Here is a 15,387-nt window from a genome sequence, read left to right on the forward strand (position 1 = left end):
TGGTACAAGACTTGACCGTGTTCCAGTTGAGATAAAGGCAGTGGACGCTATTGATAATCACTCAAAATAATTATCAGCATAAAACCTCACTTGGTAACGAGTAATGGGGAGAGGTTGACGGAATAAAACATTGTGAGAAACGGCTCCCTCTGAAGTGATGTAGTTTTCGAGAAAGAAATAATTTTCCACAAATTTGATTTCGAGACCTCAAGTTTTGAATTTGAGGTCTCGAAATTAAGCTTCTGATGAAAGCACACAACTTCATATGACAAGGGTGTTTTTTCTTTCATAGTTATCTCGCCATTTCGATGACCAATTGAGCTGACATTTTCACAGGTTTGATATTTTATGCATATGTTGAGATACACCAAGTGAGAAGACTGGTCTTTGACAATTACCAATAGTGTCTGCTGTCTTTAAGTATCCCATGTTCATATAGTATGTGCTTTTAAAACAAAACCCACTATATGTTCTGTATTAATTTCCCAGACACTTTTAGTGAAAGTACTGTGGTAAAACAATCAACAAAACTAGCCATGTATGGGCCTATGGTGATGATTGGTTATAACAAATAAATGGTCTCCTTCGGGTTAACCCTATACTAGTGCCTATAAAGTACTTGTAATGCCAATTATTTTACCCAGTAAATTTCTACTTTTCTTTTAAAATTTTCAAATAAAATTTCTAGAACCAACGACTGTAGTCAATGCATGCACGAGTTGAAAGTGGACTTCCCAAAATTTATATCAAACTTTCACAAAGGTCATTTTAAGGGTAAGTGGTTTCAGCAAAACTATGGCTCTGAGAAGAGCTGTTGCATATTCTGCCCATCTTCAGCCAGTAAGTTTACAATCTATAACTAACAATTGCGTAATAAGTATGGCTGAATTTATCAATTTACCAATACAGAATCTGAATGTTGGGCGGAATTCATCAGCCTGGAATACTGCTAGGGTCAAGCAAAGGAAAGAGAGTGAATGATCCATCAACAAGTAAAGATCTTTATCCTGTGAAGCCACAGAATGAATAGCTTCTGACTAGTACCCCGCACAAACATACAACAAAAAAGGAGACCCCCAACAATAGGGGTAGATAGCTCAGCTGGTAGAGTGCTGCATGATCACCCAAAGGTTGAAGGTTGTTCAAACCAAAACTTATTTAAACATTTACCCAGTCAGTTTCCCTTGTGGTTTATCACTTTATCCTGAAACTGTTTTAATAGCATGTGTTAAACATGACATTGTTTACAGCAGAGCCACAGAGTCCGGACTTCCTACATCTTAAACTTAGTGAAAAATGGCAGCGTTTGATTTTGTTTATCCTGATATGAGACGAGGCTGTTATGTTGAAATTACAGCACAGTGGTTGTAGTCAATAACTGTTTCTGTTGAATCGGCCATTGGATAATCACTTGCCAATGATGGAAACAGTTATTGGTAACAGCCGCGAAAAAAATGCACCACTTGATTTGTACTGCGCAAAGCCACACTTAGGAGAAGTTGCACAACCAAACCTTTAGTGATTTCATACTCTGTTTGTAGAACTGGGCCACTACACTGGTGAACTCTTCTTTCATATATTACTTTAAAACTACTTTTGTAACGCGTAATGTGATTGGTTGTTTCAGTACTCAGCTGCTACTGCGTGAGATGACCATCCAGCCAATCACAAAGTAGAAGAGAAAGATGGGGTAGACAGCTAGGAGTTTCCTGTGCTGTGGTTGGCTGTCGGCAAGAAAGGCCAGTGAAGCTAAATAATTAAATAAAAACAATAAATACAAAGTTATGTTTCAAAATTAATAATATAACAGTAAATATATAAAAGTTTGTACTTATTACGTTTTGTTTAAACGTCCACAGTTGCCAATTGAGTCAAACACATCCATAAATCATCTCAACTCCTAAGAAGTATGCAGCCCCAGCTCTGTAAATTCTTCTAACTAATCAAATTGAACATATAAACATTTTTTGGTCCCTTATTTGAAGAGAAGCAATTACAAATAGATATCTTGTTTGAAAGGGAATAGACCTTATGAGCATGGCGTTATTTGAGCAGAGAGCCCCCGTGTCAAGATAAGAAGAGGGCTCCCTCGTGTCAAGGTAAGGAGAGGGCTGTTCATTGGCTAATCCTTAGCCTGAACAATTGATATCACACTTCGAGGCTCGTGAGTAACGCCACATTGACCCAATTCACCTGACGTCATCATCAGAATATCTTGGATGCGCCATACTGGTGGGCAATGTCATTATTGTGCGTTATTCAGCGAAGTGCACATTTAAGGCGACGCGTCGTTTACATATAAACCTATTGACCACCAAAATGGTGAACCTGGCACAGTGGCCGCATGTGGCGCGCGTGCAAGGGGTCAATACCAGCCTTTGCGCACCTGGCAGGACACTGCAAGATGTACCCTTGACCTTGCATCCCATTCACACAGAGATTAGATTTGTAGTCATTACAAACCACATCCCCTCCTCGGACAGTATGTTTACCAAATGAAATCATCGGGTCTGAAAGACCAGTGCCTGTCTTTATTCTTGCGGTAAAAAAAAACAACAGGGGACTAGTCTGACAATCCTGTGCAGCGCCTGTACAGATTTGTGCATTTCCATTGTTTGATCCCCAGCGGTGACACTTGTGTCCTTAAGCAAGACACTTCACCATTGCTTCGTCCTTCAGATAAGATGTTAAGCTGTTGATCCCATGTGTTGTGTAAAGCATGTAAAATAACCCTGGGTTCGCCCTAGTGTTCCTGGCTGTGGCTGCTGTATGCGCCGTAGCACCTTGTAAACTCTTATAAGGTGCTACCTAATTGGGTCTCAGAATTCATCACTGCAATAACCTATCTTTCTGAGAGTTTGTATATACTCAGCGTCTTGAGCACCTTGTTTGGTAGATACGTGCGCTAGATAAGACTCTGATATAATCATCAGTTTACCTATACTGACTCTAAGATAGTTGGATGGCTGGATTAAATCAATACATGGGGTCCATTAGACTATTTAAAACTGGGATTTTAAAAAATGTTTTCAGTACATTTTGAACTCACCAAAAGTTGACCACAAAAATGCAAAGATGACGATGGGCAGTCGGATGAAGAACAGAATGGTGGAGTCTCCGGCCAGAACGAGGAGACGACAGACAATGAGGCTGATGACAAGGGGCAGGATGCAGTAACCAAGAACACAAACACTCTGGAAGAACGAACTGCATGGAGGACAAACATTACAAAAAATCAAACATTTGCATAATAAAAAGTAAGTGTGCGTTTTTAAGAACTATATCAGCCGCCAAATTTTTCACTGTTTGAGATTTTCTTCTCAAATACCAAACTGAACCTTTCTTTATCACGTTTTCTAAATCTTCAAGCTTTTGGGTTCCATGCACAAGCTAGTGTATCTTGGGGTTTAGATTTAAAATTAAACTCATAAAATCATAAATCAAAAAATAACATAATTTAAAATGTTCCAGATTGCACTATTACATTAGAGCTGTTAAAACAACGAACATCAACTAACAAACATTCTAAACTTGCCAAATTTGGTCCAGAATGCTTTATATTTTTAGAAGAATATGATTAGTTTTTTGATTATTTTTTAGAATCCACATTTTGACGCCAATCCTAACCAAACCAACAAGTCAGAAGCGGTTTGGTCTGAAAAGCGGTTGAACCAAACACGTGCAAAGGCTTAATCAACGAGGGCAGTACAAATTTGTTTCTAGTCAAGGTTGACAAGAGGCACTCAAGGACTAAGAACGATCATGTCCTTCCAATTTTCACAGAGGTAGCCTACCCCTCACTTACATGACACCTCCAAGGAGTTTAGAATTGAGAGCAACCACGATGGCACCGAACGACAGAAGAGCAAATACTTCAGAGAACTGAGAGTTGACTGCTTCATGGGACTTATCATCAGTAGTGGTTGACTCTTGCAGTAGCCTAAAATGAGAGACAATTCAAATTTGTCACATAACTTTTATGAAATTTGATGGGTATGAAAATTCCATGACAAAATAGCTAGCTGGCCTTGGTTTTTACTTTTTTCTACAATTGTGAACCCCAAGATGTTACAATTCAGGAGGTATTCATAATAAATAATATGGTTTCATAATAAATATTGTCTTTTTCTAAGCTTTTATCAAGAGTGGCTTTTAGCACGTTTGGGAGAAATTGCATTAACAAAATAAAAACACTTGTGCTTTCAAACATAAATGACTATACAGTGCTTACTCGAATAACAATTAAATTGCAACCAGACACAAATTTATTTAAATTGACCGATGAAAGGGATAATAATAACTTACATTGCAAAAAGTGTGCACAACACAAGAGGTCCCCACAGATCCCCTGGAATGAAAGAAATACATGAGGACAAAACTGTTGAGAAATGTATGAAGAGCACTTTATAATTACATGAAAAGTTTAACCATGTTAACTTTTGATACCAACAATGGCCTAGAAGAGCATCATGATCAAATCAGGCATGTGTCTGCAGTTGGAATTAATAATAATATAACAATAATAAAACAGCATTATGCTTTGACAATTTAAAGGACTATACAGTTGTAATTACAAAGATACAATAGTGACTAGAGACACAGCATATCAGTTGTTAATAAAGATTACAAATGTAAAATGCTAAAAATTACTTACAGTAAAAAAAAGGCTCCAAGAAAAACAAGAAAAAAAGAACACCTTAATAACACATTACTTATTTTAAAACCTGACCAGAAATATGACAAGCTAAGAAATATAATAGTCAATACACTTAAAAACTTAGTAAATAAACCCATCAGTAATGAACTGGAGCACAAACAGGGCCTTTTATGAACTATTATCCAGTAATGTATGTCTTATCTATTGAGAGTGCTTGGGTGAGACTGAGGAGAGTTTATTCATCCATGTACATGAACATGTACAGCCATAAGCCTGCTTTTATGGGTGCACAGGGCTGTATGCTTCGTTTTTGAAATGACAAGGGCACCAAGGCATTTTCTCTTTGGCAAAGGGCACCCTATGAGGAAATTGTAAATTTCTACTGGAGCATTTCAAGGGCACCAAGGCAATGGCAAGGGGCAACGGAGGCAATCGCCTTTGTTGCCTCCTTGAAGTATCAGGCCTGGGTGCAATCGTTTAGCTTCCCTGGGTCGACCTCGGTGTGTGGCGTTTTTTTTTTCCAGGACAAACGTGTGAAGATAATTACCCACGTTTGTCCTGGAAAAAAAAAACCGCCACACACCGGGGTCAACCCAGGGAAGCTAAACGAACGCACCCTATAATGACAACACAGCCCTCTAGCATCTCATGAAAATAATCCCAGCATAGACCCCTTTCTTGCATGCCACCATTGTTGTGTCGCTGTGGTCAAGTGGCTAGACTGCAGGACTTGCAATAACATGGGTGTGGGTTTGGAATCCCCCAGCTAGCCACTGTTTTCACAATGACTGAATAAATGTGACCCACTCTGTGAAAATGAGTCACATGTCGCCCATAAGTTATGGACAGTTTAATGGTTTTTTTTTCTTTCTCTTTTTAAGATCTTTAGTAGTTGCATGGTTAACCTTTAGAACAATTACTTTTAGGCAATAAAGCTATCATACTTATGTCTAATTTGTATCCTTTTGCACACAATGGTAGTTTAAAATATCATTTTTTTGTAATTCGTTTTTCACAAAAAATGGTGTAGTGGCTAATTTCAAACAGGAGTAACTCAGTAACTAAATTCCTGAAATTGCCTACATCTGACTCATTTTCACAGAGCAAGTCACAAATATTGTCGCCTAGTTACTGAATCACAATTTCTTGATTTGTGTAATTCATAATCATAGACGTTAACCCAATGTTTGAATGAGAGAGATTGGCTGTTGTGAGCTTGGTGTTTATTTTGCAGAGTTCCCTTGATGGGAAGATCATTCAAACAAATAAACAAACAAACAAACAAACAAACAAACAAACAAACAAACAAACAAACAAACAAACAAACAAACAAACAAACAATCTATAGGTGCATACATTATTGGTTCTAGATTGTTTGTCACAAGCTAAAGTTTAAATTGTTACTTACATTCTTTAAGAAGTGCTTTACTCTGTTTTGGGTACATCACGTGGAACAGCTTCAGCCCTATGGCTTTAATATCTCGCAACTGCCAAACAAATAAAAGAAATATCCTTTTAGGGAAAGCTAAAACAATCAGTAAAGTACTAAAACATTTGTGCTACTTATTTTTTTTTATTTGAGTCTTGGTCTGGTCAATTGTGACACTTGGCTTTTGCATCCTTGAGCAATGCACTTGATCATATTTGCTTCTCTCCATCCAGGAGTGTAAATGGGTGCTGGCGAGAGCTAGGGAGTAACCTCAGTGGACTGGTATCCTGTCTGGGGGGAATAGACAAATTCTCAGTCGTTTAATGTTGATGAAACTGGGTATAAACACCGGAAAGATGAGCCATATTGGCTCCACACAGATTTTATTCTCTGAGGACACAAACAACCACAAAAGTACAGATTGAAAAAGGGTGCCCTGACAATTTGCAAAAAGACCAACTGGAGAGGATTTGTAAAGCCCACCACACCAAACATGACAAATCAGCCACTGTGGCCCCACAACCAGGCTGTGAGTGTCAACTGATTTTTTTTTTCTTTCTGCAAGTGATGAAATGATTTTTTTGTTTTGTTTTACTGAATGCAAAATAACTACAGATGTTGAATATTTGTATTTTTATTTTTTATTTTTTAATTTTTTAATTATTGTTTGTATTTATAATTTTGTTATTCATAAAAGCAGTGACAAATTACATAAATTAGTTAAACACTTACAAAACAAACTGTCATAATAATCATTAGATATAAAAAAGAAAGAGAAGAAATGTAAACAGAAAAAGGAAAATGGAAAAAATTGCAGTTATGTCCAGTTAAAAGGTACCAATTCCAGACGTTGAATACTTACGACTGTTTCCCTGACCGGCTCATCGAGTGTGGATGGTTCAGAATCATCTTCAGGTGCTCCTGGGACTGTGATGTCTCCATCGACGGGATGCTCCAGTTCCAAGTCTGTGAACTTGTTATCCAACTGTACAAAAAATTGCAGATTCTTTAAAAAAAGAGAATGAACTTAAACTCTGTAGACAATGTACACAGGTTTGTAAATAACCATGGGAACAAAAATATTGCGATGCCATACTCCACCAGGGTTTGAAAATTAGTGGTTGCAAATGCGAGTAAAAACAGCTTTGGGTGGGTCAAAACCCTTCCTTTACTATCCCCCTGGGTGAGTCAAACAATTGGTTTATTATAATCATAAAAAATACATTTTCCATCGCGGCCAAAGACTGAATAAATACGGGAAAACCATAACAATTTACACAGGCAGACTACTGACTGTTTTTCCTCTTATTACATTTACAAGCTTTTCAATGATACCGAATTTGTTGGGGCGGTCTGGTGTAGATATTTGATTTTCTAAAAAACTTGGTGAATAATTGTAAATTCGCAATAATTGTTTGATTGAAAGAACAATGCTGTGTAACTCAACTAAAAACTGTGTTCAAATTAAAAATGACATATCTTGCTTGGTAAAATGTTTAAAAATGGTTTTTCAAGCCGATTTAAACACCATTTAGTTTCTTTGTTTACAAGCTTTCCTATGGTCATTTAGGCCATAGGCCTACATGGAGTACACATTTAATTTGGTTGCCTATCCATAACATTTGCAAGTAACAACATCAAACATGGGCATCCACCAACCGAAACACATTCTATTTGATTTCAATTAATAATTGACCTGCTCTGATTCTGTGACTGTCACTGTGGTGACTCGGATTAATAATTTTTAAATTAGTTGATTATTGGACTGAAAAGTAAATTACTATCAAAAACGGTAGTGTAACAAAATACGGAATCTCAAAACAGAACTATCCCTATCTTCCACGCGAATCTTCAATTAAAAAACATTCGAACCTTTAGCGACGAATCTACTGCCACGTCTGCCATGATGAAGAATATTGCTGAAAAATAAAAAAATTCTACACAAAAGTATATGCCAATGGTTTCCCGTGTTATCAAACCCAAAACCGTTCAAATATTTGGGTAATTCTTTGCACCAGACTAGACAAATGTATAGCGCCCTCTATTGGCTTTGCAAACTAATTGTAAACAAGGAGCTGATGTTTTGTTTTACCCAAGGCTTCCTCTTCCTCCATGGTTAAATAGAGCTATTAACAAATTAATCTCCATTGTATGTGGAGTATAGAGCTTTTGTATCATAAAGAAAACACATTCAGACAAATTGTTCTCTTGTGCTTGCTATTGAAGATTGACACGCCCCCCATATTAAACTTTCACACAAAAATTAAGTAGAATGCTAAGTGGCATTCTACTTAATTAGTAGCATTCCTCCCCCAAACGAGTACTCGTCTCATCTCAAGTGTTAACTTCATCCCTACAAGATTTATTTTGGGAATGGTTTACTTCATTCTTGACTTCTAAACGCCCCTTCCCCCAGATTATCATACCGCAAGGTTGACAAGTGAACAAGTCAACCAACAAGATAGCGTGAAAGCTTGCGAGCCCGAAGAAACCTGCTGTCTTACATTATCCTCAACTCTGCAATATTGGCCGCAATATGGTTTCATTCTAAAAACTGCTTATTTTTTTTTGATTTATCTGTTTAATTACCCAATAACTTTTGTTGTTGTTGAGGGGGTGGGGGGGGGGGGGGGGTTAAAAACAGAGATTTCTAGTTATAGGTCGAAATTCACATCCCATAGTGTACGGCATGGCACACCTACAATAAACCATGTATAATGATCACTTCCTCCCCAAAGTTCTTTGAGCAGCAAAGGTTTTAGCAGAGATTTTAGAGATAGCAGTCCAACTTTGTAATACATGAACTTGGAAAGGTGGGGCAAAGGATGAGGCATGGGGGGAACACGACTTGATTAAAGGTGGCTGGTGCTACAGAAAATTGCAACAAACTAATTTTACAAGTTGGAGAACACTATGTAACCTTTGTTTACAAAAAGGGCGACCTTACATTCCAGATCATTTCCTGACAGGCAAGATACTACACACTGGCCATATTTTACATTTCGCATAAAATTCACACATAAATTCTTGAGTTATACATAGAGCTGTTCAAGTTTCTTCACACCAACATTTGATGAAAATCGATCAGAGCATTATCCATGAAATGCAACACGTTCTTTTTATAAAACTGTGTACAAATCGGCCTTATAGGAAGTGCTTTTTGTAAACACAGGATGTCCAAGGTTACATGGTCAACAAACACAATATGTTTGGTAGTTTAAAAAGATAATCGACATTCATGTTTGGGACTAAACATAACGGTCCCTTTTTATCTTTTTAAACATCCCATTAATTGTAGGCACTGATTTTACACTGGAGGGGGGGGGGGGCACAACAGTTGAATGTAAAGCAGTTTGTTAATACATAACTTCATACAAAACAAATTAAACAAAGCACACTGGATATTTTATTTTCCTTTCACATCTTGTTTATTCAATGAAAGGCAATAATATAAACAATTCCCACATTTCAATCATCAGTCCACAGTGAAAACGATGATGCCCAAGTCTGTCCACCAATTTTCAGGATTATTTCCAGATTCACAAGAAATTCAAACCAAGGTTCTTCTCTCAGATGTTAAGACTCAGAAAAAAATCTGCAATCTTGGTTCTCCACCTTACTGAAGCTTCTTGTGGCATTCCTGGGTCCTTCGATTGGTATCATCCTATAGATAGTATCCACTTTGTGTGTGTGTGTGTGTGTTGCAGGCAGGTTGGATTGTATGAAGAGTTTGAAGTTGTATTTACTGCTGGGCTACTTCTTCAATGGTGGTCTTCTCTGAGACGTAGATGCCATCAAGAAACTTTCTGATGTCCTTGTTCTTGACTGTGGTCGACTGTTGGATCAAGGCAGCTGTAATTGCAAAATAAGAACGGAAGGAGAACAAATAAACCACTGACAGACTTAAGATATAGAACTAAATCTGTATCAGGACCCCCCCCCCCCCACCCCCTAAAATGCTACAAAACACAGAAAGGACTTGTCAAAATTCACAAAAGAAAACGCGCATAATGAGTATGGAATTGTCCATGCACATGTGCTGGAATAATTATTCAGTTCGTTAGGAGGCTTTTGGGGTGCTGGGTGGCAGCAGATTTACCAGGTAAAATCCATTGTTCTTGCTCATGTATGCAAGCAATGTAACATTGTTTACTATGTAAACAATGTACCTTTGCACGTACCTAGTACGGTAGTAAATCTGCTTCAACCAAACGTTCTAAAGTCTTCCATTAGAATGTTCCCGCCAATCCAACTGTCGAGATGCTTCCTTACCAAGGCAAAACTGATTTGCCCATTAAAAGTAAACCATAACTGCCTAATTTCTTAGAGCTGCTTGAGCACAAAAACAAGCTGAACACAACAATATTATGCTTACCAGAATAAGGTTACCAGCCACACTTCCATGTCACAAGTACAATTTGTAACTGATTAGCATGCTCACTTCTGCCAAGCAAAAAATTGCTTATGCAGTGTTTTCTGCTTAAAGCAGCTCTATGAAATTGACTTAGACCAGCACAAAACTTCAGCTTTAAAACCATGGATAGAAACTTTAATGTGCCGCCTGCTTGACGGCTCGAGGGCGCCCTGAAACATTTTGTATCACTTCCCGGGTAAATTCATTCATACCCAAAATAGTTATTAAAGACTGGAACACATTTCCACCACTGACATCATATCCATCACGGACAATAAGACGCTGTGACAACCAAGCAACTTCAAACTACGCCACAACAAAAGTGACATAACGCGATACAAACTTTGCTGGACGAATCACGTATACCCCCGGAAGTGATAAAAATACTATTGAGAGCACAATCAGGCGGTCAAAAATATGACACATTAATAGCACAGAGTGACAGGACATTGAATTGCTCTTGATTTTATACCCAACTGACCTGACTGTGACACCAGCTCGATATCGTTCCCCTCAATGATCAGCTCATCCTTCATCTTAGAGGACATCGTGCACTTAACGCCGTCCTTCATGTAGACGCGGCGGATGAACTTCTCGCCGAGAAAGTTTCGCACTTCAAGGAGCTTGTTGTCATCTTGGATGGCGCAGTTGATGGGGAAATGAGCGTACACACAACGCATCTTGTACTTGAAACCCTTCAAGGAGATGGAAAGACAAAATTACACTATAGTCAATGCAGATAGAACTGCTTTAACAAAGGAAAGTCACTAAACAAAAACCTGGAATTTCCTCTTTGAGAGGGCCAGGCCGTTTTTATTTAGCAAAGGGCACTTCTAATGGAAAACCTTAAGGGCCATGGGAAACATTTGGTGGGGCACCAAGGCCTAGACCAGGACAAGGCCTTTGTGGCATCAGCGTAATTCCAAGCCTGTGAACAGTTCAGCTTACAGAATCTTTCTCTGAAACGCTCTGTCCAAAAAAGTCATCAAAATAATAATAATACTCCAATAATATGATGAATCTGGTAAGCCTGACAAAAGTGAATGATTTTTGGGATAAAGTTACAAATGAAGTTTTTCAATGCGATCAATGCATGTTTGCGACATGAATGTTAGTATTCATTACTATTGGAAACAGGGAACATGACCAAAAGTGCTGGACGAATAGTGAAATTTTTGTTATTCGGATACCGCTGGCCAACTATCCGAAATTAACCGGATATTCGAATAGTTTTTTCGCCGCTAGAGGGGGCTATTGGTTTTAGACAGTGTCACTTGGTTCGTTCATAAAAATGACCGGATCTAATTTAAAGATGGTGATTTGCTTTTTCTTTTGATCGTGATTGACTCTACGTGAAGGAAAACGTGTATAATCTTTGAACAAAATACGTCGGAAATGTCATTGTTTTAACTCTTCATGGAGGTGAGCATAGTTAAATACTTAATTTATGCTGTTTTATGCTGTCTTAATAGAAGTTTCATAAGGATTCAGACAAAACATTTATATCAGTTGTCGCCCGACGTCCGCGGATATTCGGATATTAAAGAATATCCGATTACTTGGTTGTAATTACAGAACTATCCGGTTTATTAATAGGTATTCGCACCCTATGCGGATATCCGGTTACGAAAAAAAAAGGCATTCGCGGTTACGGATAGGAAAACCTATTCGCCATTAACCGGATATTCGAATAATTCGCCCAGGCCTAATGACCAAGATGGCGACAGCGTGAGAAAGGTCTATTGGGGTAGTTGTTCGTGAATATTCTTTTAGGTTGAATGATTCTGCCTGGTTTGGGGTTTTTTAAATAAACTTGTGATGGTATAGCCAAGCTAAATACTTACCATTGTGACACCTTTGATCATGTTCTCAATGTGGGTGCATACAGTGCGGACACATGATAGCTCCTTGCGGGTCCCGAACCACTTGTTCACTCTGATCTTCTTCTTGCTGATCCTCATGAGCTCCACACTGAGGTGCTTGAAGTTCCTGACCAAGGTCCCGCGTGGCCCCTTGACCGTGACAAGGCGGGCCTTGATTGTGACCTCAACTATATTCAGAGAAAAAAAAAATGTACATTCAAAATGAAACATTTGGTGTTCTGTCTAATTTCTTTAAACAAGCCATCAAACAAATAAGGTTTCAGCTTAACAAATGACATTTGCTTTTCCCCCAACCATGTTTTTAAGTAGTCCATTGGCGTTTTTTTCACTTGCCCACAGGAAGTTCTCAGAAAAATGAGTCAGAGTGAAGTTTTAGATAATGCGATATTGGCGGCTACAGTAACAAAATGAACGACGAGCCAATCCAGACAAGGGTAAGCCCCAAAGATTATAGAGCGCCGTAGGCGCAAGATGCGGAACTCGGGCTGAAATGTGAAATCCCACTGGACGGCATTTCGGCAAGTAACTCTTTTGATACAACAATAGATTAGTGCAGATTAGTGTAGACAATGACCGTTTCTATCAATGGGAAACAAAACATTCACTTGCTGAAATGGCGCCCATGCGTATTTCACGTTCCAACAATAGATAAAGCTTCAGTTCCGCATCTTGCGCCTTCGGCACTCTATAATCTTTGGTAAGCCCTGCCTCAGATTATCACATTAGGTGAAATGTACATTAGTGCTTACTATTCTCAGGGATTTCCACAAATCTGGATGCCAGTATAGTCTTCATGGCTGCAACTATTAAAAAAAAAAAAAAAAATGGAGAGAAAATAAAATATGTTAGAATACTTGAGTTTTTTAATTTAAGTTTTAGAGCAAATGAGAAATGCTTACCCTGTAATCTTGACAAGGCACCCTATACTGAGCTGTTATGGTCAAGGCCAAATAAAAAAAAATACCAGTTAATCGTCCAGATTTTTCAAAAAAGAGGAGGATGAGGGCCTTATTATTTATTATTTACTATTAATTTATTTTTCAAGATGGCCGCTTAGTATTTCAAATCAAACAGTGCACCAATTCTTCAGTTTGAATCAACCGCAAATTTATTTTATACCTATTAGTTGCATGAGGACCTGTGTTAACTCTAACACTAATAGGGTCGGATAACACTAAAAAGAGTTGCTGGTAGGCATTCACTATATTGTTTTATGAAACAGACGGTTAAAAGTGTGCGACAAGTGGGGGCCGCATCCTTTTTGGGCCGCATCCTTTTTTTTAAAATACTATTTTAAAAAAAAAAAAAAAAAAAAAAATCAATCTTTTCAAAAGGACTTGCCTAGACGCTTTCCCGAATCTAACGTGCAGGTCTTCTTGCAACTAATAGGTAAATAAATAAGTTTGCGGTTGATTCAGACTGAGAATTGGTGGGCTGTTTGATTTGAAATACTAAGCGGCCATCTTGAAAAAAAATAGTAAATAGTAAATAGATAGTAAGGCCCTCATCCTCCTCTTTTTTGAAAAATCCGGACGATCAACTGGTATTTTTTAATTTGGCCTAAGTGATCATTACTAAAGCTTACTGCAGCAGTTGCCAGAGTTGCAGGGGATTCTGCATCTGGGAAAAGTTTATTTTGGCAAATAGCCGAGATGGTGACCAACCATTGAAAGAGCAAAACCGAGCGCAAGCTGCTTGTGCCAAAAATGAAGACCAGCTAATTCAACAAAAAAGATTATTGTGAATGTGAAGATCATGTCACATATTCAAAAACTCAACTTTTTCACTTCAAAAGTCAGCCACAGCAGAAATGTCTGAGCGAGTTATATTAAAAAATAAAAGTATACTGAATAATATTAAAACATGTGTATAAAGCGCTTAATGCCGTCATTAAGCATGTTAAGCACACCAACCCCTAACAATTTTAGAGAACTTATTTATTTCGATATGGTTATGAAATAATAGTGTCTCATTTACCTCAATGAGGTATCCCTCTTTGTAAAAATGAGTGAAAAAGTGGTGGCGCCATACGGAAAGTTATAAAAAATAAACAAAAAAAACTTATTTAAGTTCACAATTGATTTCAGTAATTACCTATACCAAAATTATTTGTGAACGGTATCGCAAGTTTAACACAATTATAAATTTCGTTAACTCAAATGAGCACTTAATCATTAAATTAAAATCAAAATTGTTAATTTATATTTAATATATTAAATATAATAATTGAAAGTTTTTGTTGAACAAAAAAAATAAATAAATAAATAAATAAGTCAACAAATCCATGTTTTCATTGAATGATCATATTTTCATTATCAATCAAGTGTCAGAGCAAAGGCATTGATTTGCTGATTAATTTACAGGGTTTCATAACCTTGAAAATTATCACAATCCTGACAATTGTAGAGCTATGAATTTAACAAGTTAACAGATGTCGGAAATGGACGCATTTACATTAATCATCATACTGTGGCCAATGTAGCTGGCGTTAGTTTCGTACAATTTGATACTCGTGGAAAGTAACGTTCATTAGTTTAAACTTGTTAATTTGATTACCGATCAGAACTTAAAATTTGTAAACTTCTCCAAGTGAAGAGAACACTACACAGTTGTTTTTAATTTGTTCGCAATGCGAGAGTAAAGAATGCCATTACCATGGGGGTGAAATCGGATGAGCGACAGTTCACACGTATTTTCGGATGTGTTTACTAGTGTGGCCAATTGTATTCGTGCACCAAAATTCTTCAAAGATTTTAAAAATAACTGCTAATATTTGGCAAAAAATACACACTTCACTGTGACTACAGTTTTTCTCTTTAACAATCTATTTTGTCTTTACTTCGGGATGTCTTTTAGAAAACGGGGAAATAATGGATTGAAATTAACCATCCCTCAGTTGGTATTACCTTCTTTTCAGCCCGACCAAAAGAGGAAGTTAAAGGTATTGTGGGAAAAAATCAAACTCCCCAGAATACCCAACAATTGTTCGTTATTTACCCCCCAT

General features: G+C 37.6%; 2 protein-coding genes across 3 annotated transcripts; both read right to left on the minus strand.

The window, feature by feature from the left end:
• Nucleotides 1–335: 335 nt before the first annotated feature.
• On the minus strand, nucleotides 336–8,040 carry LOC117293985 (protein YIPF6-like). Of its 2 annotated transcripts, none has more exons than XM_033776501.1 (7): nucleotides 7,959–8,040; nucleotides 6,949–7,071; nucleotides 6,066–6,144; nucleotides 4,306–4,348; nucleotides 3,806–3,940; nucleotides 3,050–3,207; nucleotides 336–1,749 (listed from the first exon to the last, which is right to left on the minus strand). In XM_033776501.1, exons 1-7 carry the CDS (start codon nucleotides 7,989–7,991, stop codon nucleotides 1,631–1,633), a joined length of 690 nt encoding a protein of 229 aa, XP_033632392.1. In that variant the 5' UTR covers nucleotides 7,992–8,040; the 3' UTR covers nucleotides 336–1,630. The 2 variants fall into 2 exon arrangements, with proteins under 2 accessions (XP_033632392.1, XP_033632391.1); XM_033776500.1 differs by having other exon boundaries at nucleotides 6,949–7,092; nucleotides 7,959–7,992.
• A 1,452-nt stretch (nucleotides 8,041–9,492) lies between these two features.
• Nucleotides 9,493–13,237, minus strand: LOC117293842 (60S ribosomal protein L9-like). The gene is made up of 4 exons (XM_033776300.1): nucleotides 13,133–13,237; nucleotides 12,345–12,550; nucleotides 10,982–11,195; nucleotides 9,493–9,938 (listed from the first exon to the last, which is right to left on the minus strand). Exons 1-4 carry the CDS (start codon nucleotides 13,176–13,178, stop codon nucleotides 9,829–9,831), a joined length of 576 nt encoding a protein of 191 aa, XP_033632191.1. The 5' UTR covers nucleotides 13,179–13,237; the 3' UTR covers nucleotides 9,493–9,828.
• Nucleotides 13,238–15,387: the final 2,150 nt, after the last annotated feature.

Source organism: Asterias rubens, chromosome 8, assembly GCF_902459465.1.
Source record: "Asterias rubens chromosome 8, eAstRub1.3, whole genome shotgun sequence".
NCBI lineage: Eukaryota > Metazoa > Echinodermata > Asteroidea > Forcipulatida > Asteriidae > Asterias > Asterias rubens.